The sequence below is a fragment of the Piliocolobus tephrosceles genome, chromosome 16 (genome assembly GCF_002776525.5).
Source record: "Piliocolobus tephrosceles isolate RC106 chromosome 16, ASM277652v3, whole genome shotgun sequence".
Classification (NCBI taxonomy): Eukaryota; Metazoa; Chordata; class Mammalia; order Primates; family Cercopithecidae; genus Piliocolobus; species Piliocolobus tephrosceles.
The window spans coordinates 10,441,456-10,467,974 of NC_045449.1; the positions used below are offsets into that span (position 1 = coordinate 10,441,456).

Below are 26,519 nucleotides of genomic sequence, written 5' to 3' on the forward strand. Positions count from 1 at the left end.
GTTCATACAGTTATAGTGAAGAGTTTGCATTTTAAATATTTTTGACAATACTTAAACCTAATTTTTAAATTTTTCTCTTATTTTTTGTAAATAACATGTTTTAATTTATTTTTACTCAGCCTTAGGATGAAGGATTTCCTATCATTTTATGAAGAAATCAATAATTTCATTGACAGAAACTAGCTATGTTTTGTCAAGTAAGGTTTACCAAATATTCTATGTTTTGTGTGCCTGTGGTATACCTTTAGGTTCACCTACTTCCCATAGGGACGCATATAGTGGGACTTACCCAGGTAGGCCTAGCTGCTCTCTATCATGTCTTAATATTGGTGACTAAGCACTTTTCTGTAAAATGTAACCAAACTGTTGAGATGGTTTTCTTTTCTCGGTACTTCTAAAGACAAATTGCCATAGAGGGGAAAAAGAGACTCACAAGATTTTGGCAGATAAATTTTTTATCTCCAGAAGTCATAAGTACAAAATGGAGTGACAAAGATTTTCACATTTTGTGCATTTCTTTGGTCACCTTTCAGCAGTTGGATAAATTACTCTTCACTTATGATTTTTGTGTGAACCTCCCGGCTCTTCACCCGGAGCTTGTTGACCTGGGACTCAGCAATGTCAGCCCGTTCCTCGGCCTCCTCCAGCTCGTGCTGGATCTTGCGGAATTTGGAGAGGTTGACATTGGATTGTTCCTCCTGTGAATGGAAATCCATTTATGAGGAAAAAAAGTTCAGAATTTTTCAGAAATTCAATGGATCTTGAATTTCCTTTTTACTTAAAAATGAATCACTCTAGCAGATCTTTTAAGAAACCTAGAGAAATGCTCTTGAATTTGTATTTTTCTTTTTTTGCATTAGCTTCTTGAACTCGTAGATAAGAAGGAAGGACAGGTGACATTTGTATCTGAACTTTTAGAACAGCGAAACATCCTAGAGCTACTACTAAATATGCCAGGTGTCCAGCTTTGTGTTTTTTTTGTTTTGTTTTGTTTTGTGTTGTTTTTCAGAATCCTGAGAATGGAACTAAACCTTTTAAGAATGCAAGTATGCAACCAAACCTTTTAAGAATGCAAGTATGCAATCTATACCAAACCAAACCATTAGGCTTGAATATAAGTTATTGCCATGTGAATATAAATTATTGCCACTTAAGTTTAGAAATTAAGCAAGAAGTTTGTTTCTTAAAATAGTCTGAGCTGTCTCTGATTATACTCAAATATATAGCAGAGAATTTGAGCAGGTCAGTTCTAGTTTAGTCTCTGGTAATCATTCTTATTTAAAAGTCTCAGTAAGAATCTCCAAAATGTGGCATTCAAATTTAGAACAGACATAAAGCTTAGAATCATTAAATAGTATAGCTTGAGAAAAAACCTCAGCTTTTCCTCTTACAGATGAGGAAAGCAGGAACTGAAGAAAGATTAAGCAATTTGTCCAAGATATGGACGTGTGTGTGTGTGTGTGTGTGTGTGCATGTGTGTCCGCGTACACGTGTGTTTGTTTTCTCTCCCTCCCTCATTCCCCTCCATCCCCATCTTTCTCTCTCTCTTACCTTAGATGTCAGGGGTAAAATAAAAATCCTCAATGAACAGAGGAACTCATTTGTGATATGTAAATATGCATATTTATATGTAGGAAATTGATACTATTTGATTATTAGTCCAGATGAATCATGGGATAGGGAAATGAGATAAAGTGGAGTGTTAAGAATCTACTGATTTGAACATAACCAAGACCTTCTGAGTTTCAGAATCTTATATTTAATGATTTACTTGACACGTTCACTTGTGTATATATGGTATTATATATACCATATATACACAACAGATTTCCTGTTTCTTTCTTGCCCTGCAAATCTGTTCTTCCCTTTGTTCCCCACTTAAGTCATCATCCACCTGATTACTTAAATCATAAACTTGATAAATTACTCTTAATTGCCTTCTTTCATCTCCCAAGTGCAACCTACTAACAATCTTATAGTTTCTACCTCCAAAATATATCCTGAATCTCTCCACTTCTCTCTGCTCCACTTTCTTTTCCAAGCCACAGAACCAACCCGAAAAGCTTCCTAACATGTCTGTCTGCACCCACTTGTGTTACCCAATAACCCATTCTTTACATAGTACCCCGAATACTCTTTTTAAAAAATATAGATCAGGTAATGACTGACCCACATTAAAACCCTCCCTGGCTTCCCAGTACCTTATTGTACTGAGAATAAAATCCAGACTTCTTACCATGGCCTGGAAGACCCTATGAGCTGCCTCATGCCTGGCTTTCCAGCCGCAGCTGTGGTACTTGCCTCCTTTTTTTTGTCTGCTTCTTGAGCCAGACTCTTTTCCACTCAAAAGCTTTGCCTTTGCTCTTCCCCATCTCTAGAACATCTTCTGGCTGGCTTGTCAGGCGGTTGGTTTTACCTTAGCTTCGGACCTCCATGTAGTCATTTGTTTTCCTTTGATCCTTCCTCATTTTACTCATCTTTTCTTTTGTCGCTTTAACTAAACTGGCCTGGTCATGTCTGAGAAAAATTACCGCAAGGGGTTGTGAACTCACCGCTTCCTCAGCTTGTCTCTTGTAGGCTTTCACCTTTGCTTGTAGTTTGTCCACCAGGTCCTGGAGCCTGAGAATATTCTTGCGGTCTTCCTCAGTCTGAAATAATATTTTCAAGAGTAAGTTTCTTGAAAGTACAAATATCACATTTTGTAATACATATGGCTTTTAATCCCATGTAGACTAAAGTGAAAACCTAGACAGGCCATTTTCCTTACTTGGTAACTGAGTTCCTTCACTTTTCTCTCATGTTTGCGTAGACCCTTGACGGCTTCAACATTGCGCTTCTGTTCACTTTCAACTTCACCTTCAAGTTCACGAACCTACAAGAAGATGGACATTTTAAGGACATTCACTTGATGAATTTTTACTTCTTCCTATGACACACATACTTCTTTTACTCTGCTTCGTATGTAGTTTTTAATGCCCTAGTTCAGTTTTCCTTATTATGAGCTTTTGGGCATGACGGAATAGCTCTCCCTCGTCTCAGTATGCCCCACATCATCTAGTAGTGCTAGGTATTCAGAATCATGCGTTGGATTGGAATGAGATAGGAATACACGCTGATTAGGAGACCCACCCTGGCCTCCAGTTTCTGGATCTGCTTCTTCCCGCCCTTCAGGGCCAGCTGCTCAGCCTCATCCAGACGGTGCTGCAGGTCTTTCACTGTCTGTTCCAGATTCTTCTTCATCCGCTCCAGATGGGCACTGGTGTCCTGTTCCTTCTTCAGCTCCTCAGCCATCATGGCAGCCTAATTAGCAGTAAAACAGAATGGGTGAAGACAGCTAAGACAGCAAATTAAGATTCAAGTTTGACCACCACTGTGTTACCCTTCACTCACATCAGTGATGGCCTTCTTGGCCTTCTCTTCTGCATTGCGGGCTTCCTGGACGATGTCTTCCATCTCTCCCTGGATTTGGGAAATGTCTGTCTCCAGCTTCTTCTTGGTGTTGATCAGGCTGGTGTTCTGTTTAAAATGTGAAATTTAGAAATATTAGGCACATGCCGGGCGCGGTGGCTCAAGCCTGTAATCCCAGAACTTTGGGAGGCCGAGATGGGTGGATCACGAGGTCAGGAGATCGAGATCAACCTGGCTAACATGGTGAAACCCCGTTTCTACTAAAAATACAAAAAAAAAACCTAGCCGGGTGAGTTGGCGGGCGCCTGTAGTCCCAGCTACTCGGGAGGCTGAGGCAGGAGAATGGCTTAAACCCGGGAGGCGGAGCTTGCAGTGAGCTGAGATCCGGCCACTGCACTCCAGCCCAGGCAAAAGAGCGAGACTCTGCCTCAAAAAAAAAAAAAAAGAAAGAAATATTAGGCACATGAGAGAAAAATTAGGAAGCCTGATGTTCTAATAAACCCATAAACTAATTAACTAAATGAATTCATTAATATTCCTCCTTGTTTCATAAATTATCTAAGTTGACATGTTTAAAAGACAATCAACTATGGATGTTATAGTTCAGATAAACAAAAATATAGATAATCAAAAAATAAAATATTTTAAACTTTATCCCTCATGAAATCTTATGAATAGATTTCTTAATAGTACCAAGATTTCAGCAAGAATGTCATTTTCATACCCTTGTATTTTTTCTATTCTGTTATTACATGCACCTGGGTGTGCAGGAGCTGAACACGCTCACTGGCATCCAGGAGCTCCTGTTCTGCGATTTTCCTGCTCCTCTCTGTCTGCTCCAGAGTGGCCCGCAGCTCCTCGATCTCAGCCTGCAGCAGGTTGGCTCTGCGCTCCACCATGGCCAGCTGCTCCTTCAGGTCCTCCTGGCTCCGGAGAGCGTCATCCAGGTGGAGCTGGGTATCCTGTGAAGCAAACCGTCATTGAGACACCATGTTCTCAGGGTTGCAGGCACCCCAATTGTCCTGGGACCATCTCTTAGACATATTTACCTTGAGGATGCCTTGGGTGTTCCTGTAGTTCCTCAGGGCCTCGGCAGCCATGCGGTTGGCATGGTTCAGCTGGATTTCCATTTCATTGAGGTCTCCCTCCATCTTCTTCTTGAGCCTGATGGCATCATTCCTGCTTCTGATCTCAGCATCCAGCGTGCTCTGCATGGACTCCACGATTCTAATGTGGTTTCTTTTCAGCTGGTCAATTTCCTCATCTTTTTCAGCAATTTTCCTATCGATTTCAGACTTGACTTGGTTCAATTCAAGCTGGATGCGCAGGATCTTTCCCTCTTCATGTTCAAGAGATGCCTTAATGACAGCAAGAGGTGACATTAGTAGGGCAATGGAAGTGTGTAGTATTCTAGAGATAAGAATGATTTGTCCTTCATGAAACCTTATTTATAAATAGATTTCTAAATAGTAGTAAGATTTAAGCAAGAGTGTCATTTTCATGCCCTTGCACTTTTTTACTATTCTCTAACACACACCGTTTCTGCCTTTGTGCTGCCATCATACATTTTTATTTTGTTATTACAGAAATTTCTACAAATTATTGAATGTTATTATTGGTTTTATATGCTTCTATCTCCCTAAATTGTGTCCTTGAAAGCAGGGCCTTTAACTGATTCATCTTTCTTTGTTCAGCATCTAGCACAGTTCTTGACATATGGTTATGTTGGTTGTATGCATGGTCAGTTCTCCATTCTCATCCCTAGTACATGGAGCAAAAAAGATTTTTCATTTCTCTTGATTCACCATTCCTTGCATTTAATAGAGCCCAATTCCTCTTGTAATTGTTTTAGAGTATGCAATACAATGCTTACCTCTGCCTCCTCTAAAGCAGCCTGAAGTTCAGACTTTTCTTGCTCAACTTGCTTCTTTACTTTTTCCAGTTCATGGATACGCTTTCCTCCTTCTGCAATCTGTTCGGTGAGATCAGAAATCTCCTCTATTGGTGAACAAAAAATATAGAAATTTGTTCATCGATGGAAAAGAGTCTTTCAAATCTTTTATTGTTAAAGTAAAGGTAAAATGTGCTCACGTTGCAAATTCTTATTTTCCCGCTTCAAGGTTTCAAGTTGGTCTAAGGATTCCTCGTAAGCATTCTTAATCTTGAATAGTTCTGTGCTGAGGGAGCGGGACTCCTTTTGAGAAGCTTCAAGTTCAGCATGAGTTTCTTCACACTTCTGTTTCCATTCTGCCAGGATCTGAAGGTCAAGGAATGGACAAGAAATTTAGTGGAGAAAATTTGATGAGATAAAAACCATCTATTCTAGCAACTCTAAGTTGAGGTGTTCTGGGACTGAAAAAAAAAAAAAAATTACAAGTGAGAAGAATAGAAACCACAGCAGCACTTCCCCTCTCCACAGACAGCAGCTGATGGGTCGAGAGCCAATGAGGACAGCCCTCAGATGATTTGAATTGGGCACACTGAAGGTAGTAGGCTATTGTTAATTCTATGTTGAAAGTTGAAGGAAAAACTGGAGAAGATACCTTATCAAAGTTCCTTTGCTTTTTGTCCAGGGCGGCACAGGCAGCATTTGTCCTCTCAACATCAATCATGAGGTCCTCAACTTCATTCTGGAGCCTCTGCTTCGTCTTCTCAAGGGAAGCACATTTGGCATTCACAGCTTCTACATGTTCCTCAGCATCCTGCAGACGCTGAGCCAGCTTCTTCCTAAAAAATGAAATATGGACAATAAAAGTGAATGGCTGTCAACTGAATTGGGTGTTTCAAAGTGGGTACAAGAGAGTGAATTCCACAATCAGACTTCTTTAATACTTTGCTTCTCAAGCTTGTTCTGTAGGTCCAGTTCTGTATTAACGCATTCCCATTATCCTACCACCAAATACTGAAAACAACTCTAATTTTGGTATTGCCATACTTCATAGAGTGACTTTAAGGCCATCCATGACAAGCATGAGCTAACATTTTACCCTTCCAGGTAGCTGTCTTATTCCTCTTCTATAGAATATTAATATCTACCTTGAATTACTGCTTTGTATGTCTGTGTCTCCACATAATTTTAATCCCCAGAGGGAGAGTCTGTACTGTACTGATCTTTGTATTCTTGTAGGCTGTCCAACATATTAAGGGCTCAAATGTTGGAAACATTGAATTCAAATGAAATATATTTGATTTTGTCTGTCTAATTATGTCCCTTATTTGTGCTAGCTTTTAATTAATCCATAAATAATAAAGAAGCCTTCCCACATCGATAATACATTTTGCATTGAGAACTCCTCTCAGAATCTCTTCTAAGGCATCTACCAAAACATTAATTCCAACAACAAGGCTATATATGGTCCCAGAATGTTTTTTCCCTAGTTTTTCATATGTTTTGGGAGCAAGGAAACTGTTTGCCCTTATAGTTCCATTTTAACTAAGTCTGGAACGTACTTGGCCTCCTCCAGCTCCTCTGTCCGCTGGATGGCGTCTGTCTCATATTTGGTCCTCCACTGGGCAACCTCACTGTTGGCCTTGGACATTGCTCTCTGTAGCTCAGCCTTGGCTTCCTGCTCCTCCTCATACTGTTCCCGCAGCAGGTCACAGTCGTGGCGGGAGGACTGCAGGGCGTGTGCCAGGGCACTCTTTGCCTGAGAACATAGAGGTTGGTGACTTAATTTTTTATATTTAAAGTGATATTTGATTCCTGATCTCCTATAGGCCACCAGAAGAAAGTCTGTAAAAGTAAGTGAAAAACAAACAACTACAAGAACAATAATGACAAGAATGACAACAAAAAGTGGAACTTACCTTTATCTCCTCTTCAAGTTGCCTTTTCAGTTCCTCAATCTGTTGTGTAAAAGCTTGTTTGCCCCTCGAGAGCTGGGAAACTAATGAATCCTTTTCATCTAGCTGGCGTGAAAATTCACCTATAAAAGACCAAGGTCCGGAAAACTCAACCTTACTCTGGAAATTAAAACTCTAAAATAAAAACTTGAGCAGGGAAAGGGAGCCAAGTCTGAAACTTGATGGAGGGCATGGGTGACAACAAACCACCAACATCCGCTTTAACCCTGATAAGCAATCCATGTAAAAATTAGAAGCATGGAGAAATTTGAGGGAGATTACATGCTTGTGTACAGCACAAAATATTTCAAGAGATATTTATGATTATTTGATCATAGTCAGAATTGACGAAGAAATGTGAAAAAAATGTAAATCAAGCCAACAAAATATTCCAGTACTTTTTATTTTATGTAAGGCAATAGTGTTGACTAATTTGCCTTCCATTGAAAGTTGGTTGAAACAAAGGATTTATACTGTGGAAAATAAGAGACTTTGGGCATTTTCTTCTGTAAGTAGAAGTGATAGTCAAAAGAAATTCTGCAAGGATTTTTATATTAAGAAATAATTAAGTGGTCTCCCATCCCCAGAATGAATTGGTTTCTGGATAAGTACTTTCCAAACTAAATGGCATTTACACATGTCTTTAATTTTTTAAGCACCATAATGCAGAAAATACACTATATTATGTTAGAAAGGTAGGAAAACTTTTCCACACCATTTTAAAACTAGTTATCTTGAACTTTATCTCTTCGGCATTTAATAAGAATTATCTTTTTTTTTTTTTTAAACACCACTGGGTTAGGAGGAATAAACATGTATTGAGGAAGAGAAACTACAAGGAACATTTTGACTCCTTGAGGATATAGTTTTTCTTTTTCATGAAGTGTAGTGACCACCTTTTAACAATAATAAAAAAAACTTATTCTGAACTTTGTTATAGAAAGAACGTATTTGAATACCAAAGATGTAGAGTGATTTTCCAACACTTTAACCTGCCTATTACTTTAATAGCCTAAATTACCCATAAAACAATTTCCATCTTGTTATCTGTACTTGGGGAGATAGAACTTTGGTCGAAAGTTGGACAGGTCAGTAGGAGGGGGAATAAATGCAGAAACTTTCCAATTTCTCTAATCAAAAATCTACAAATCTTACTTGAATGCTTCTCAGTTGGGTTGTGGTCTTGAGTATTTCCCTACTTAACCATGTTAGTTACCAGTAATTGGCAAGACTTCAGGAAAAAGACTGGAGTAAACATTCTTGGACAAGTCGCTTCATCACTACCATAATCCGCTGTCTTTAAAATGGGGATAGTATTACACAGACTAATGAGGAAAATAACACACAGCTTGCGAAAGCATTTTGAAAAGTGAAAAGAGGTACTGTAAGGATACACTTTGTTTTTGATAACTTTTTGATTAAAGCCAAATCTTCCTTAAAGTCTTCAAAAATAAAAGGACCTGATTCTATTTCTCTCTCTCTATATATATATATACACACACACACACACATATATCTTTCATATATATACACATATATTTCTCTCATATATATATGAAAGAAAGCAACCTCATGCCAGTGGTCAATAATGTTTTCATATTAGTGGGATCTCCCAGGGAGGTAGTATATGACCTCAAGTAACTAAATGCAGAGTTTTTCAGCAGATCGCACATGCAGGGTGAATTCGTCATTCAAGGTCAGTACTGGTAAATGGCCCACCTGATTCTGCCTGCAGGCGCGCTCTCTGCGCTGTGAGGTCATTGATCAGCCGCTGCTGCTCCTCTTCCTTGGTCTTAATTTCACTCAGTTGATCTTCTAGAGCACGGCACATCTTTTCAAGGTTTCCCTGCATTCAAAAAGTGGTAGAAGGCATCTCAAGTCAGTAGTTGGACCAAAGAAAGTTTCAGTAATCTAAACATTCCATAGGAGCTGCAGTACTCATTTATTTTGAGAAGAAACTATCTTTACAAACAAAACCAGCAAAGGTCTTAGATTGTGATGGAAAGACTAATACATAATCCACGCATACTTAGATTGTGATGGAAAGACTAATACATAGTCCAAGCATACTGCCACTGAATTGCTTGTTAATCTAACTTCTTTACTAAATTGTGCTATCCATGATATGAATAAAAGGGCACCTGATTTAGTTCATGAGATGTTTTTGAGATACAAATCATATTTGTGCTAAAGGGAAAAACAAAAAAACCAAATAATCCATGTGAAGTGTTGATTGTACCTTGGCTTTGGAGACGGTCTCCATGTTACCAGCAAGGTCATCAATCTCCATCTTCATCTCACTCTTCTCCTTCTCCAGCTTCTGCTTCACCCGCTGCAGGTTGTCAATCTGCTCCCCAAGCTCGGCCACACTGTCCGCGTGCTTCTTCCTCAGCGTGGCCGCCGTGGCTTCGTGCTGCAGGGTGGCCTCCTCCAGGTCCCTGCGCATTTTCTGGAACTCAGCCTCCCGCTTCTTGTTCATCTCAATCTGGGCTGAAGTGGCCCCACCGGCTTCTTCCAGCCTCTCGCTGATCTCCTCCAGTTCCCGGGAGAGGTCAGAGCGCTGCTTCTCTGCTTTGGCCCGGGAGGCCCTCTCTGCCTCGATTTCTTCCTCCAGCTCCTCAATGCGGGCCTGGAAATGGTGCAGAATACAAACTCAGCTTCTTTGTATCATAACTGCCTCGGAGCCAGACTGATGAAAATCATGTACTTACTTGCAATTCTTTAATTTTCTTCTGCAATTGAATACCAAGTGCCTGTTCATCTTCAATCTTGCTTTGCAGATTGCTGATTTCAAACTCTTTCCTTTTAGAAAAGTAGCAAAGGACAACAATTTAGTCCGTATCTAATGTTGGAAGCAAATCCATAAGCAATTCTTTCTTACTTACTTTTTGAGCTTTTCATCAAGTTGCTGTTTCTCATTTTCAATGTCCATTATGGACTCTTGGGCCAACTTCAGGTCACCCTCAAGTTTCCTCTTAGCCCTTTCTAGGTCCATGCGAAGTTTCTTTTCTTGCTCCAAGGACCCTTCAAGCTAAATATAAATAATGTTGAATCAGAAGGAATGCTTATCTTCCTTTAGAAGAAAATAATGTCCTTGATGATACTAGACTTACATCATCCACTTGTTGTTCAAGTTTGATTTTAGCTTTGGTCAGGGTGTTGACTTTGTCCTCCTCTGCCTGCAGGTCATCCAGGGTCTGCTGGTGGGCCTCCTGGAGAGCCTTCTTCTCCTTGGTCAGCTTAGCGATGGTTTCGTCCAGACCTGCCATCTCTTCTGTGAGGTTTTTCACCTACAAAGGTGAAGAAAGCAGCTTAGTTGTTCTAAAGCAGCTTAGTTGGGTGGCAGAACAGTATACAGTTCTATACAGTATTGTAGAATATGATTGGTACCTTGTTTTCTGTGGCATGTTTCTCCTTCTCAACCTTGGCCAGTGTCAGCTCAAGGTCATCAATGTCTTTCTTCAGTTCTGAGCATTCATCCTCCAGTTTCCTCTTCTTGGCTGTCAGCTCAGCATTGATCTCTTCCTCATCCTCAGCTCTCTCAGTCACCTCTTTGATTTTGGCCTCTAGCTGGATTTTGGTTTTGATCAGCTGGTCACACCTTTCCTCTGCATCAGCCAAGCTGTCAGCTTCCTGAGAAGAGGTAATAGATACTTATAGATTTTAGTTTCCTAGACATTTTCAGATTTTATTAATATTTTGAAACCAAACAAGTAAATTGTTTTAAGGCTTCAGGTTAATTTTTATTAGCTTTCTACCATTCAGCAAATATTTATTGGGCACTTATGAGTCTGGTGATAAAAAAAGGAACTTAAGTCATGGTTCCTGGTGAAATTATGTTACAATTATATTTGCTATAACATATATAATGTGTTGGTATATAATTTCAGGTCAGCCAATTTTCTTTTTTTAATATTTATTTTCAGGAGCATTCAATATATGAAAAACCAATAGACAGAAGGATTGGGTTTCTAGCAGGTTGCTAAGAGAGAGGGGTACAATCAGAAAAGTGCCTTAAAAGGAAGAAGTGTCATCTAGTGACAGAGTAGCTTGGAACTAAAGGAACACCTGGAAGCACCAAAGGAAATGGAACATGTTCAAGGTGATGCTTAGAGAAGTAGCAAACATATTTCTCATGAGAAGAAATAGGAGTTGGGATAAACTGTGAGGGAAGGACCATGTCTCTCATTCAAACTTACATCCCTGTCTGGAACTTCACCCAATATTTATTAGTGGAAAGTTGATAGAATATTGTTCAACAGAGGTTATATAATACTATCCTCAAAGGAGAGGAGTATTCTTGGATAAATTATCTCCTGTTTCTTGAAGGCATGATGAACCACTCCTCAGTGTGGAAAACCCCGGTCTATACAAAGTACAGGAAAGTCACAGTGCCAACCTAGGTATTCGCAATTCATCATTCTTTAGATTTTCTAAATATGTGTCCCAAACTCGTAGGCACAATGGGACTAGTCAATTCCCTTTCTGAATTCAGAGAACTAGGAGGGTAACTTTTAATGTTTCTGCTGTTGGTTTTGGTGGCAGCAAGTGAACTGTCTTGTTATTTGGGTTACAAAAATGGATTAGGTAGTGGCTCTTGAGCAAATATTTCCCCCCAAGCCTCTGGATAGTTACTGGGACATTCGAATGAGAATATCAACCCTTTCTCTCATACTTTGCATAAAAATAGGCATTATCTGTGGAAGGCATTGCCATTATCCTTACCAGAAAGCATTGCCATTATTCTTGCCATAATCCTACTCTTTCAGGTACTAAAAAGTTTCTAAAAATAAAGTTGAGCAGAAAGTTGCTCAGGGATTGTAGATACAAAATTCAGAATATCAATTTCAAGTTAATGCGTTTTCATCAAAGTCTCCTTCCTCTTCACTGACAATATTTTTCTTTTTCACAGCTCTTACTTGCATTTTTCAGTAGGGAGAATTTAGGGAGCAAAGCTCACCTTATTTCTTGTTCACATTCTGCTATGGAAAACAACAGAGGGGAAGGAAAAACGCTTTTATTTTTCCCTTCTTGACAGCAAAGAATCCTACCACAGTGATTTTTAGTAATATTGCGTATGGAATTTTATAGAACATTCTAAGGAGTTGTGGATTATTAAAGATTCATAACCTGTCCCTTATTTAGTGGAATCTAGACCTCTCCTTAGTGACCACTGAGCTGAAGTTTTAGCATCAGATTGCAGGAAATGACTTCTGGATACTCACAGCTTGAACTTGGAGTTGCAAGTCATTTTTTTCTTGCATCAGAGCAACCATTTTTTCTTCTAGCTCTTTTCTTTTGGCCTCAGCTTTTGCAAGGCTTTCTTTCGTTTTTTCAAATTCTTCCTTCATGTTGGCCATCTCCTTCTCTGTCTCTGCACTCTTGAGGAGGGGTTTGATCTTGAAATACAGCTTCATCCAGGGCCAGTGCTTCACATTCATGAAGGCACGGACATTGTACTGGATGCAGAAGATGGACTCTCTGTCATAGGAACAGAAATGTTCAAATCAGATGATAATAAGAAGCAGAATTAAAAGGCCTAGGATGATGAGGTTAAGTAAAGAATTCTTTACTTAATACCTTCTTTCCACCATTTTCTGGTACTCCACTCTTGCCAAGAACCCTCTACACATGGCCTGGGTTCGGGTAATCAGCTGGGCCAGCTTCTCATCTCGCATCTCCTCTAGGAGCCCCAGAAGACCAGCTTTGAAAAAGACCTATGTGTGGGAAGAATTTCAGATCAGAAAATTTACATAAAATTCAAAGGGACGGGAATAACATCAGGTAGGATTTACAGAATATTACCTTGGTGTGCCCAAATTTATACTGGGTGTGGTCAACATCAATGGACCCAAGGAGCTTCTCAGAAGCCTTCTTGCTATCGATGAATTGTCCTTCAGGGATAGCACTTGCATTTAATACCTTGTATCTGTTTAAGCCAGACAAAAAAATGATACGGCTGTTGTCACAGACAAGAAATCTTCCTGTCTGGCTATAGAAACAACATAGCCACTGGGTAATCTGAAATAAACAAGAACTCATATCTACCCCTTTATCTATCCTCTGTATATTCAAAAGACTTCAGATTTTTCTTATGTCAATATGGAGTTTGTTAAGTGAGTTTATCTTCTTTTCAATTTTAAGAGGAGGTATAAAGGATTCTTTCACTGAAAAATGTCTAAGAAGTAATAGAAACCTTAAAATAATTTACAGCAAAAATGTCTGACCTCTGTTTGAAGTCTGCATAAAGGATTCTGCTTGGGAATCCTTTCCTACAGATGCGGATGCCTTCCAGCACACCGTTACACCTCAGCTGGTGCAGGACAAGCTCATGCTCCATGGCACCTAAAAGAATGAATCCACATGTCATACTTCCTGGTCTATTGCACACATGCTGGAGCTTGTCTGGATATCAGAAATGTCTTACCAGGAGTTTTAGTTTCATTGGGGATGATGCACCGCACAAAGTGGGGGTGAGTGCTCCTCAAGTTGGTCATCAGCTTATTCAAATTCTCCTGTGGAACCATGTGAGTTTACAATTTTAGAAGTGTACTCTTTTCTACATTCATATTTATAGACATAATCATTGTGATCTATGACACTGGTTTAATTCTTATGAATAGTATCCAGATGAAAATTTTCAAAGAGTTATCTCTGGAATTTCCACATTCGCAATATGTCCTCCTATTTTCTGTTGGTGTGCATTAGAAACATAGATTTCTACTTGCTGTTGAAGTGACTGTTCACTGCTGTTGAATTTCCTAGTATATGTTTTAAATTCACTATGACACTCTTAAGTACATGGAAATACTCTGCCCATTCTCTTTTTGCCTAGATACATGGTCTAATTTTACTACTAATCAATGCCTTCCTCTCATTCTCCCACTTTTTTCTTTTTCTTTACTTCTTCTTTTTTTTTTTTCTGAGACAGAGTCTTGCTCTGTTGCCCAGGCTAGAGTGCAGTGGTACAATCTTGGCTCACTGCAACCTCTGCCTCTCGGGATCAAGCAATTCTCCTGCCTCAGCCTCCTGAGTAGCTGGGATTACAGGCACACGCCACCACCCCCAGCTAATTTTTGTATTTTTGGTAGAGATGGGGTTTCATCATGTTGGCCAGGCTGGTCTTGAACTCCTGACCTCAAGTGATCCACCCGCCTCAGCCTCCCAAAGTGCTGGGATTACATGCGTGAGCCATGGCGCCCAGTCACACCCACTTCTTTCTTTACCTGACTTTCACTTGTATCTATGTGTCTATCACATGCTTATTCTTTGCCATAGATACAGAGCTGTGTCCTCCTGCTTATTCCACAGAAAGTGGCCTTTATTAATGCCTATTCTGGGAATTGGTAGAAAACTGACAGCCATGTTACCAAGCGTGTAAAGTTTTCCATCTTTTGGAAATCCTGGTTTTTCCAAATATCTACAGCATCAGTTATTAGAGATGGAATCAGAATTGGGATTGCCAAAAGAAAAATAGACTTTCCTTTTTTTCCTTGAGATGGAGTCTTGCTTTGTCACCCAGGCTAGAGTGCAGTAACATGATCTCAGCTCACTGCATCCTCCGTCTCCTGGGTTCAAGCGATTCTCATGCCTCAGCCCCCTGAGTAGCTGGGATTACAGGCGTGCACCACCATGCCCGGCTAATTTTTGTATTTTTAGTAGAGACAGGGTTTCATCATGTTGGCCAGGCTAGTCTCGAACTCCTGGCCTCAAGTGATCTGCCTGCCTCGGCTTCTCAAATTGCTGGGATTACAGGCATGAGCAACTGTACTCGGCCGTATTTTTTTTTTTCAAGTGCTATTTTTTTTTAATCACATCTGGTTTCTTATTTCCTTCTTTTGACAGGGGCTCCAATTCCCACCACTGTTTTATCTTTAGCTTTCAAAATCTACTCATTTCTGTTCTATACCAATATATCTTTAAGCACCTAAATCACTTGGAGGCTCCCAAAGCCTCAAGCAAATCTCAGCTTTACGTAATCCTATCCCAGTGGAGTCTTTTAAGTGTTAAATGACCTCATTCTCAGGCCCCAGAATTGAATTTTGCTGTCTGATACTGACTTCTGCAATTCACTTTCATCTCCCCGACTCCTGTGTCTTCTGAATAGTGAGGTGTGTCTTCCAAATTATCCCCAAGCTCCCTAAAACTCAGTTTTACCACTACCAGCTGAACTATCTCATTGAGTTACATCCAGTTCTAGAATCCTTGAAAGATTAGTTTTTCCCCCACACCATAGAGTACATTTAATATCCTAAATCTAATTAGACAGAGAAAATGAAGTTTGTACCCTGAAGAGAGCAGACACGGTCTGGAAAGAAGAACCCTTCTTCTTACCACCTTTCTTTCCACCAGCCTCTAAGGGGAAAAAAAAGAAGCAATCATAGGACGGCCTTTCTCTGGTTATGGTTTTTGTTGTTTGTTTTGTCTTTTTTTTTTTTTTTTTTTCCTGAGACACTGGAGTGCAGTGGCGTGATCTCGGCTCACTGCAACCTCCACCTCCCGGGTTCAAGTGATTCTCCTGCCTCAGCCTCCCGAGTAGCTGGGATTATAGGCACCTGCCACCACACCCGGCTAATTTTTATAATTTTGGTAGAGATGGGGTTTTGCTATGTTGACCAGGCTGGTCTTGAACTCCTTACCTCAGGTGATCTACCCACCTTGGCCTCCCAAAATGCTGGGATTACAGGCACTGCATCCGACCTCTGGTTATGTTTTATATATTAGGTAAAAGATTAATTATATTGATAAGTACCTGCTTCCGCTGCCGTTGCCCCAGTGAAGAGGTGAGCCAGAGTCTTCATTGCAGACTTCTGGTACAGCCCCACCACAGTCTCGTTCAGGGGGTCCTTGTTCTTGTCGAGCCAGCCGGCAATGTTGTAGTCCACGGTGCCAGCATAGTGAATCAGAGAGAAGTGGGCCTCAGCCTTGCCTTTGGCAGGCTTGGGCTTCTGGAAGTTATTGGATTTTCCAAGATGTTGTTCATACAGCTTGTTCTTGAAGGAGGTGTCTGTTGCCTTGGGGAACATGCACTCCTCTTCCAGGATGGAGAAGATGCCCATAGGCTGGAAGCATGAAAAGAAAGAAATGCCACTTGAATTCTGTCTGCCTATAGAAATAACACGTGACATTAATAATGATCCCATCTGAATCAATTCACCCTTTAATTCTACAGAGTTAATGAAAACTCATTCCTTTGGTCAGAAGTCATTAACTTAACAAATATTTATTGGGTGCTGATCAGGAGCCTCGTGCTGTGTCAGGCTCTGGGATATGACAGAGTAAGACAGATGAGGGCTGTGCGCCTGTGGAGTTTGTGTCTTTACCCCAGAGACCTTAGAGCAATATTTCTCCAAGTGTGACTGGCAAATTAGCTACATCAGAATCACTTGTTCAAAATGAGGATTCTGATGCTTCATCCTACACTTACCAGAAAGTATTCTAGGGGTGAGATGAGGAAAACCTGCAACTGTACCGAGCATTCTTGGTGAGTCTTTCACACACTGGATTTTAAAAGCCTCTGCTTTAACGTACATTAGTAGAAATTCATACTTCTAATGCAATAATGATGACTTTAGGATGACAAAAAAATAAGTAAAAAATATTCTAATCAGTGCACTTTTTGTAAGGAAAGATGACTTTAAATGTAAGACTTTGTATTGCAAACTGTGGGGATGTGTTGAGTTCTGGACTCTATAGAAAATATTTAATCTCCTTTTATCAGAATATCTACCTCAGAGTTGGCAAAATAAGGAATTCTCCTTGTGTTTTTCACAAGTAGAAATATTTAGCCATTGCCTATATCAAGATTTTATGATTTTCTTTTAAATACTGTACAGCAGTATGATCTGTGATCTGCAAAAAGGAAGCCAACCTTCTCAATGAGCTCGATGCAGGCAGCCAGGTCCATCCCGAAGTCAATGAACTCCCACTCGATACCTTCCTTCTTGTACTCCTCCTGCTCCAGCACGAACATGTGGTGGTTGAAAAACTGTTGCAGTTTCTCATTGGTGAAGTTGATGCACAGCTGCTCCAGGCTGTTGAACTAAATAAGTGGAAAATACAAATTAGCATTCCATTTATAATGAAATCTTCTCTTTGAAAGTGGTGTTTTCTTAGTTAGCCAAATTGCCCTCTTAGGATGGTATTGTTTTATCCTACCTATACCTACGCAATGAAGTTTTTGCTGCTGTTAGCATACTTGTTAAAATTGTCTCTTCAACACCCGTCAACAAGCTCTGAATGATGCTTTCCTATGCAATAAGAAAAGTTGTTTGGAGCTGGAGACCGTTATTCTTAGCAAACTAATGCAGGAACGGAAAACCAAATACTGCATGTTCTCACATGTAACTGGGAGCTAAATGATGAGAGCATGTGGACATATAGAGGGAAACAACACACAATGGGGCCTATTGGAGGGTGGAGAGTGGGAGGAGGGAGAGGATCAGAAAAAAATAACTCACACGTACTAGGCTTAATACGTGGGCAACACAGCTTACCTATGTCACAAACCTGCACATGTACCACTGAACTTAAAAGTTTTTTTGAAAAGGTTGTTTGGTTTTTACAGTATTTGTTTTTGTTGGTCAGAGGTTTCTTAATGATTTATAATTATGTTGTAAACTAGCTAAGTTTGTTAGATCTGAGCCATTACGGTCTGTATGTTGTCCTTAATATTAAAAATTCAACAGCTACTCTTTGGTGAACATTTACTCTACAGTAGACACTATACTAAGTGCCTTGTATAAGTTACTGCATTTAATCCTCACAGCTACCTTTGTAGGTGGTATCATTTGCTCATTTCATGGGTGAGGAAACACTATTAGAGAGGCTAAGTAACTTGTGTAAGACCATGGCAGTAAGGGTCATGGCAGAAACCCCAACATTTTGATACCAGAGCCAGTGTTTGTAACTACTCCCAGAACTTGAGTAGGCCTGCCCTGCTTCATTATTCAGGACACTTACATGGAAACACAATTGAGGATGCCCTTGTTTAAAGGCACTATCACCATACGGAAAAGTCAAAGGAGTTCTACGGGGGGGATGAATCTGGCAAGCATATACTAAGTCAAGAAGCCAGTCACAAATACCACATATTATCCAATTCCATTATATGACGTGTGCAGAACAGCCAAATCCAGAGACAGAAAGTAGATTAGGGGTTTCTGTGGCCTAGGGGGAGGACAAAATGGAATTTCCTGTTGGGGTGATCAAAATGTTCTGAAATTGTTGTGATGATAGCATGTACCTGTGAATATACTAAAAACCATTGAATTTTATACTTTAAATAGGTGAATTGTATGATACGTTAATTATATCTCGATAAAGCTGTTACTTAAAAAAAAAAAAAAAAGCTCAAAATGATTGCAAGTACCCTGTCATTAGTTTTCTTATTTTAAAAAGTGTGGATTGCTTTTTCTGTTCCTGCTTGATGACAGATTATTCGTTTCTTCCCATGTTGGCTTGGAAATGTCTGGAAGTGCCTCCATTTCTAAAATTTCATCCAGTTTCATACATAGATAAAAGTTTGGAAGTGCGACCTCTAAATGAGAAACATCCAAGATACTGCTGTCAAGTGGAGGATTTCAGTAACCTTATTTCCTAAGCTGTGTAGCAGATATTCTTTCTTAGGCAGACAAAGTTGAGTTTATTTATGATGCCATTTCTATCCTCAATACCTGGGTATTGCAGAGGTTATCCTAATAATTAAACACATTTCATTTCTCGGCAAACAGAATCTCAAAGTCTTTCTTTTAAAGACTTTGTCTTCTCCACTGCCATCTTTGATCCTATTATTGCCTTCACTATCTTACTGTTTACTGAGTGCTGCCTGCATGCTTGGGGACTGTGTTAAGGGCTGAAAATTCAGAAATCTTGAAACCAGCAGACAGATCTCAGAAGTGAGTCTGTGATCTGGAATGCTAAGTGCTTTACGTATAGGTCCTAGTTGAATTTGCCCAATGATCAATCAGGTACCATTCCCATTATTACACAGTTAGTAATTGGCAGAGCAGGAGTTTGAATCCAGGTCTATCTCATTCCAAAGTTCATTTCCTTTCATGGTCTTTTGGTGCTCTTTCATGTGTCGGTTAAGTTTATAGTGCAGCTATTTTTCATAGACCCTTTCCATAAGTGACTACAGTCATGCTATATGACTGCAGCAACAAGCTTGCTTGTTGGAAGCTTTTTGGTACAAGTTTTCTGCTAACTCACATCAAAGATCTCAAAGCCAGCAATGTCCAAGACCCCGATGAAGTACTGCCGGGGCTGCTTGGTGTCCAGCTGCTGGTTGATGCGGGTGACCATCCACAGGAACATCTTCTCGTAGACGGCTTTGGCCAGAGCACCCACTGCATTGTACACCTTCACAGATAAAGTTTGTTGGTGTTATTAAAGGCATGTCATGAAGGCCTGGGATGTGTGTGATTCATTGAGGTCCTGCACTTACCTGCTGCACAGTTTGACCTTTGGTGACAAACTCATTGCCGACCTTGACCCTAGGGTAGCAGAGGGCTTTGAGCAGATCTGCAGAGTTCAGACTCTGAAGATAGGCTGCCTTGTCAGCAACTGCAGAAACATAATTCAGATACCCAATATGACCTACTCTGGGACCACAGTTCAAAGGGGCAGAGTATTGAGTGAATAACTTTGTAGAAAGTCTGTGTGTGGGTACATCTGAGTATGTCCATCAGGAGCTCAGCTGTAAAGAAGACCTGAGTTTTGGAATGGATGTTTTTGCCTATATTGTCTCATTAAACCCAGATGGAGATTCATTTGGTACCTTCAGTGCCATCTGGCTCAGCTTGCTCCTCGCGCTGCTTTTGCTTGAATTTCATGTTCCCATAATGCATCACAGCCCCTGTGAGCTTATAGATGGACACTCTTTCATCTGACGTGAAGCCCAGAATTTCAATGGCACTCTACCAGGAGAGATGAGAAGACAAAGGTTAGGGCACAAGAGAATTTATACTGTATCCTTTACACACATATGGACGGCTGTTATTGCCATTCCCATGCATAATGGATTTTAAGTGAAAATTCATGTATAACTTACATCTGTAGCCATCAACTCTTCTTGGTCATCAATGCTGGGCACTGTGATCTCCCCTTGACTGACGAAGGCATAGTCATATGGGTTGGTGGTGATCAGGAGCATTTCTGGGTCACAGAATTCAGGGCATTTGTTTTACATTAGAAGATAGTACAGTGACAATCTTCTAGCTGTGAATTTAAGTTCTTTCTTACCAATTAGATCTGGCTTCTTGTTAGACATGATCTGATAAAAAATATGATAGCTTCTTTCAGCCTTTAGCTGGAAAGTAACTCTAGACTTCTCCAGAAGATCTGCAACAGATAGTAGACATCAGATTATGGGGGAAAATTACACAATGTCCTGGAGTGGTTTGGGGACTTGGGATCATTAGCTAAATCTCATTGGCCTCTTGAGATTTCAGCTGAATGTTCCTGTGAAGTACCACATATTATGTCTCTACAAACACTATTGCAGTTCCTCATACCTCCTGGGAAAAAAAGTGAAATATACTTGGATCAAGACATTCACTTCGCATACAGAAGATCCTTGACATTTGGAATATAATCGAGTCCTGAGACTCCCTCTGCAGCATCCTGTTGCCATATCATAGAGGGACTACTAAAAGCAACAGTATTAAAGCTCAGGCTAGGAAGAAATCACATATCCTCAATCCCTGGACAACTTGTTTACTCCTAGTGTTAGTTTTTTCTTAAAAAAAAAAAAAATTTGAAATCATTCTGGGGCTGGAATACTTTGGACATGCCCAGCAGTTCCTGGCAGTTCCCAAAGAAGCATTACCTCATGACTGGAGTGGGTAAAGCACACTGTGGGCTGTGGATAAGACTGACGTTAACCACAGGCATGTTTGGCAGCAGACTGGTGCTTTACAAGCTCCGTATTCAGCAGGAGCTGCAAAGTGTTCCTCCAAACCAATATTTGCCATTCTTGGATCCTATTTAGGAGGTCCTGTTACTCACATGTTTCAATATCAGCAGAAGCCAGTTTCCCTGTGGTACCGAAGTGGATCCTGATGAATTTACCCTTGTAAGTAAAAAAGATGTTGTTATACCCAAAACTTGAAGTACATAGTAGGGATGCCATTGAAATAATTCAGACATGCTTTCTCTGGCATCTAAAGGCAGAGAAGACCCTTTGGCAACCAAGAGACTTACAAAGCGAGAGGAGTTGTCATTCCTCACGGTCTTGGCGTTGCCAAAGGCCTCCAGTAGGGGGTTGGCACTGATGATTTGATCTTCCAGAGTCCCCTGCAAAGGCAAGAGCAGTCCTTGCATCTCGGGCTTGGGAATTTCCTACCCGAGAGTCCCAACAGAGCCTGGATTGTGACTGTGACAATCAGACTCACCTGTATTTTGCCAGAAGTAACTTCTTCCTTCTTCTTCTCCCCAGTAACTGCAATTGTTGCAAAGTACTGGATGACACGCTTGGTGTTCACAGTCTTCCCTGCACCAGATTCTCCACTGTCAGAGACCAAACACATGAGAAATTAAGCACTGCGACAAATGAAACTACAACTACGTCGTGCCTTTGTCTTTATATCTCTATCAGAGAGCCTTTTACATCTTTCTTTTCAGCCTACATATAGCTCATATTATTTCTATTGCTCTGCACTGACAAGAAGTAGAAAAAATCAGTCATTATTCATTTAACACGTATTTCTTGAGTGTTTATAATGTGTCAGCTTTTTTTCTGGGTGCTGAGACCTGGACTTGAGGGGTCTGAAAAGTACTTAGCACCTCTATAGTGAATGAAACAGTTAGTAGGAAACTCTATGAAATGTGCATGTGTTTTTCCATTTCCTCGTACTAGAGACATGGCTCAAGTTTGGTCTTTGAAGGAACAGACATTCTCTAAGTGGGCCTTAAGAATGAACTGCTAGTAATATTTCTAAACTGCTGTACCTTTCAAATGCTGTATGTTGCTCATTGCACTATACTGGGTTCCAGCCAAGCTCATTTTACACTTTCTACTCACTGAAAAGTTCTGTGGAACTTTCAAGACTGAACTAGCAAATGAGGTGATTTAGAACATTATTATTTTACATTCTAATGCAATGTAAATCTTATAATAAAGCTAAACCTATATCTAGTTCCAGGTTGATCATTCACTGCTTTAGTAGGGAGCATTAACTAATTTCTTCTTTCGGTTTGTCATTTTTCCAGTGAGAATAAACTGCCAATAAATCTCAGAATAGGAATACATACGTGATCAAGATAGACTGATTCTCCCGATCTAGAAGAAAAACAGTGGACAATCAGCACATGTATCAGTTACACAAACAAAACTTTCTATAGGGAAACAGAGCATTTGAGTATAAGTGTCATGTATTCAATGGGGTTTTTCAATATATTGTGGTAAAGTTATGGTATTATATTTAAGCCTCTTAAATTGGGGGAAGAGACACATAAAAATGTCATATCTTAAATTCCTTAATACAGAAAGAAAGTGTGTCCTGTTGGTTTAATATAAAGAGCAGTATTCTCCAAAGCTAGGTACATTCCTTAGTTGTCATCTGTAGATTTCAATGGCATGCTGTCTGCTGATTAATGCATATAGCTGAAAAATGCATAATATGCTAAAGGCTTGGACTGTCATTTAATAGATTGAAATAGTGTTAAGCCGTGATTGAGATTTTGTTTCTAAGACAAACAGAAAATATTTAGTGTCTTTTGGCCACAGACTATAGCCCTAACTTCGATCAGCCCTCCCAAAAGTGTACCATGGTGTTAAAGAAAGATGAGGTAAGAGAGGATGCCTCAATCAAAATAAAATCTTTCTAAGGCGGGAAAACAGTTTCTGTTTATATGTGTGTAGCTATAAAACATCATCTTCATTCAAAGGATATCATCTCTGAGATGCACTCTGATGACTTTAAAGAGATGACAGTACTTGTAAAAGTATCTAATTTATAATTAACAAGAAACTGAGGCACCAAAAGGATTGAACTCCTATTTTTCATTTCTGTTCAGATAATATATGATTTATATGATTCAGTTGTTACTTAATCTTGGCTCTTATTACTTAAATATATAAAATAAATTGTGTATTTCCAAGCAAGGAGACCATAAACAAATTCAACTTAATGGGATGGAGCAATAGCATGGCCTAGTAAAGTCAGGGAGGTGTAATCAGGAGAGCAGAGTTTTACTACCAGCTTTGACAGCATGTACTTCTCTGTGCTTTAGTCACCTCTGCTCAACAACCAGCGGGGTGGATTGAGTTTTTTTCTAAAGGTCTTTTTTTAGTTCTAACATTTTGTGATTATGGGTGGTAAAATAATTCATATGAAAACCAGCTGAGCCACTCACCAGTCAGCATGAACTGATAGGCATTGTCAGAGATGGAGAAGATGTGGGGCGGGGCCTCCTGGCGCTTTTTGCCTCGGTAGGCTGTCACCACCTCTGCATTATACACTGGCAACCACTTGTAGGGGTTGACAGTGACACAGAACAGGCCTGAGTAGGTCTGCACCCAAAAAAAGAGGGGGAACAGAATTATTTGATGGGGACCTTAATCATCTACTACTTGTCAAAAACTATTAACTACTCTCATGAGTAGAAGGCCGTGAGAAAGAACTCACGTAAATCATCCAGGCTGCGTAACGCTCTTTGAGGTTGTACAGCACAGCAGGTTCATGCAGGTGAGTCATCATGGCCATGTCCTCGATCTTGTCATATTTGGGAGGGTTCATGGGGAAGACCTGGTCGTCTTTCACCGTTACGGTCTGTCCAGTCAAACAAGAGAGGCCAGATCAAAAAATAAGTGTCTGCTAACTTAACCCGAAATGAGGCAGAGTCTACTCAGCTCCAGATGTTTTTACTCACAGCTCCAGCTTCGGTCTTGGCTGTCACCTTCCCCCCTTCCCTGCTCTGCACTGTTGCTTTCACAAAGGACTCCTTAGGGTCCACCACGAAGACTGATGTCTTAGCATCAAAAGGCTTGTTCTGAGCTTCAATTCGCTCCTTTTCAGACTTTCGGAGGAAAGGAGCAGCCTCCCCAAAAATGGCCATCTCAGAGTCGGAACTCATGGCTGCAGGTTACTGATGGCAGCCCAGTTAAGGACCCTGGCTGGCAGAGGAAGGAAAGAAATTGTAGAAATTAAGAAACTGGACCATTAGATTCACATTTAAAACTTTTTAAAAAAGTTTACTGACCAGTTGAGTGCTTAGTATTGCATTGGGTATGACCACCTCCCTGGCTTGGTTGAGGATAAAATGTCAGTCTCTTTGTTCTGTGCCAGTGCTGACAGATACTTAATCATGCATTTGGAAAGAGACTGTTGTTTCTGGCTCACCTATTGCAGTCTCTTAGCTGCTTTCTCTGTTTCATTTATTATGTATATTAATCTTTATAAGCTGTCTATCATTGGCTTATGGAGAACATAAAGCTATAATGGTGGCAGGATAGTCTCTAGTTCTTTCACTTATAGTTTTTTATCTTCCCAACTGGATTATAAGCACCTTGCAGGCAGGGAGTTCTCTTCTTTTTATGGTATCCTTCACACCTCTTAGGACACATGCTGGACACAGAGAAGGGCTCAAAGCTGGCTTGGTGAATTAAAAGAACAATAGGAATATGTTGCTATAATTTTAGGAACTACTCTGTACATGACAGAAATATTTTCATTATAAATTTGGGAGTTACAAAGACTTCCTAATATACAGGAAAGCAGAAATGCATGGATCTTTGTTTTGCATGGTTAAAAAATATTCTATTATCTATCAGTTTCTGTTGTCTCTGTATAATAATTTTGACAAACTCAGCTTCTTCCCTGGTCTTTAGCATTTCTCAAATATTTATTATAAAACATTCTTACCTATGTTTTCTTGCTTTATTGTTAACATTTTTATAACAAGTTCACAAGACTTGTTCTTTTCAGGATCAACATTAACTAGCATTCATTAATGCTGTCAATAATCCTGATGTATATTCTAATTTGTAATAATAAAAGTACCTTTTCCAGGAAAGCTCATTTGGATACATTTTTCCCATTGAAACTATATTGACTCTGATAACACAATTAAAATGCTTCATCTTGCTGAATATGCTCACAATCATATTTCATATTGTGTGTGTATATATGTGTGTGTGTGTATATATATATATATTCGTTAATTTTTATTTTACAGATTGTGAAACAACGTGCAGATTTAAGCAACTTTTCCAAGGCAAAGATTCAGACCATTCTATTTGTCCATTTAGACATCATCTCTCATAGTTTTTTATATTTACAGGGCTGAGGAAAAGCCATAGTATAGAAAATTTAAATTTTTTCGATAATTGAGTAACACTTTGAAATGTTACATTGCATGTTGTAATGCAATCATTTAAAAGATAAACTACAATGCTGGAAATAGTGAATGAAATTCACTATTGTGAATAAAATTCCCAAAGACTCTGAGAAAACATTTTCATATATTGCAAGGGATATGAGTTAATGAGAACCAGTTTCTCAAGTCATGCTCCATTTTTTAAGAGAAGCACGATCAACCATGAAATGGAAATGATGTTTTTATCACTCCCCTCACCCCGCCCCCTACCACTTCCAAACCACTGCAGAAGATTCCTTGCGCTCTGTGAGCAATGAGAAAAAAAAAAAAAAATCAGAATCTTACCGTAGAGATGCGACCTTAAAGTGGATCAGAACTGTAAGAAAAAGAGCAAATCTCTTCTGATTAAATTGTAACAATTCCCAATTATAGAATAATTCTTAACTGAGAACCAGGAAATGACTGGGACGACTACAACATCTAATTAAAATTGCTACAGAGTAAGCTGGTGCTTCACTGGCAGGGCTGCCAGGGGCGGTGGGAGCCAGGATGTGTGGCATGCACGGGGGCAGCCAGAGCCAGGATGTGTGGCATGCACGGGGGCAGCCAGACATCCCTTACCGTCCTCCAGACAGAACCCTGTCCTCACACACACTTACCTTGAAGCTTTATGAGGAGAGACAAGTCATAGTCATTCCAAGGGTACTTTTATAGGCTCAAATATGGAAAACACGTAACCTCCTCCTCTTTCTTAAAACATATTTGGCAAAACATGTTTTTGGCATTGACGGTCTCCAAGCCTAATTCCCCTCATATTAAAGATGTTTGGATATAATTAGAAATATTTCCTCTCACATTGGGTTAAGTATATGAATCCATCTCCTATAAATAATTTGAGTCGTTGGCAATCTTAAAGTTGTTGGCCTTTGGAATAATGTAAGGTGTTGTTT

The 26,519-nt window shown here is 39.8% G+C and overlaps 1 protein-coding gene across 1 annotated transcript; it reads right to left on the reverse strand.

Moving 5' to 3' along the window:
- Positions 1–437: 437 nt before the first annotated feature.
- On the reverse strand, positions 438–26,251 carry LOC111525449 (myosin-1). Its single transcript, XM_023190851.2, has 40 exons — positions 26,229–26,251; positions 25,915–25,945; positions 24,124–24,367; positions 23,880–24,023; positions 23,608–23,764; positions 22,504–22,531; positions 21,645–21,759; positions 21,454–21,546; positions 21,259–21,322; positions 20,494–20,592; positions 20,303–20,406; positions 20,030–20,168; positions 19,697–19,815; positions 19,462–19,611; positions 17,123–17,293; positions 16,004–16,313; positions 15,539–15,606; positions 13,679–13,766; positions 13,479–13,596; positions 13,057–13,180; positions 12,832–12,968; positions 12,477–12,732; positions 10,642–10,884; positions 10,365–10,541; positions 10,137–10,282; positions 9,963–10,053; positions 9,491–9,880; positions 8,971–9,097; positions 7,216–7,334; positions 6,859–7,055; positions 5,952–6,135; positions 5,500–5,665; positions 5,282–5,406; positions 4,458–4,766; positions 4,167–4,370; positions 3,391–3,516; positions 3,130–3,300; positions 2,768–2,872; positions 2,553–2,648; positions 438–698 (listed from the first exon to the last, which is right to left on the reverse strand). The coding sequence occupies exons 3-40, from the start codon at positions 24,325–24,327 to the stop codon at positions 546–548; spliced, it is 5,817 nt and encodes a 1,938-aa protein (XP_023046619.2). The 5' UTR covers positions 24,328–24,367; positions 25,915–25,945; positions 26,229–26,251; the 3' UTR covers positions 438–545.
- Between the last annotated feature and the right edge of the window lie 268 nt (positions 26,252–26,519).

Bases quoted from the DNA above. Each gene is read 5' to 3' on its own strand.
- LOC111525449 (XM_023190851.2), bottom strand. From the start codon at position 24,327: ATGAGTTCCGACTCTGAGATGGCCATTTTTGGGGAGGCTGCTCCTTTC. The intron at 23,765-23,879 runs GTGAGTTCTTTC...TTTTGGGTGCAG, and splicing joins ACGCAGCCTGGATGATTTAC to ACCTACTCAGGCCTGTTCTG. The intron at 16,314-17,122 runs GTTGGCTTCCTT...TCATGCTTCCAG, and splicing joins GCATCGAGCTCATTGAGAAG to CCTATGGGCATCTTCTCCAT.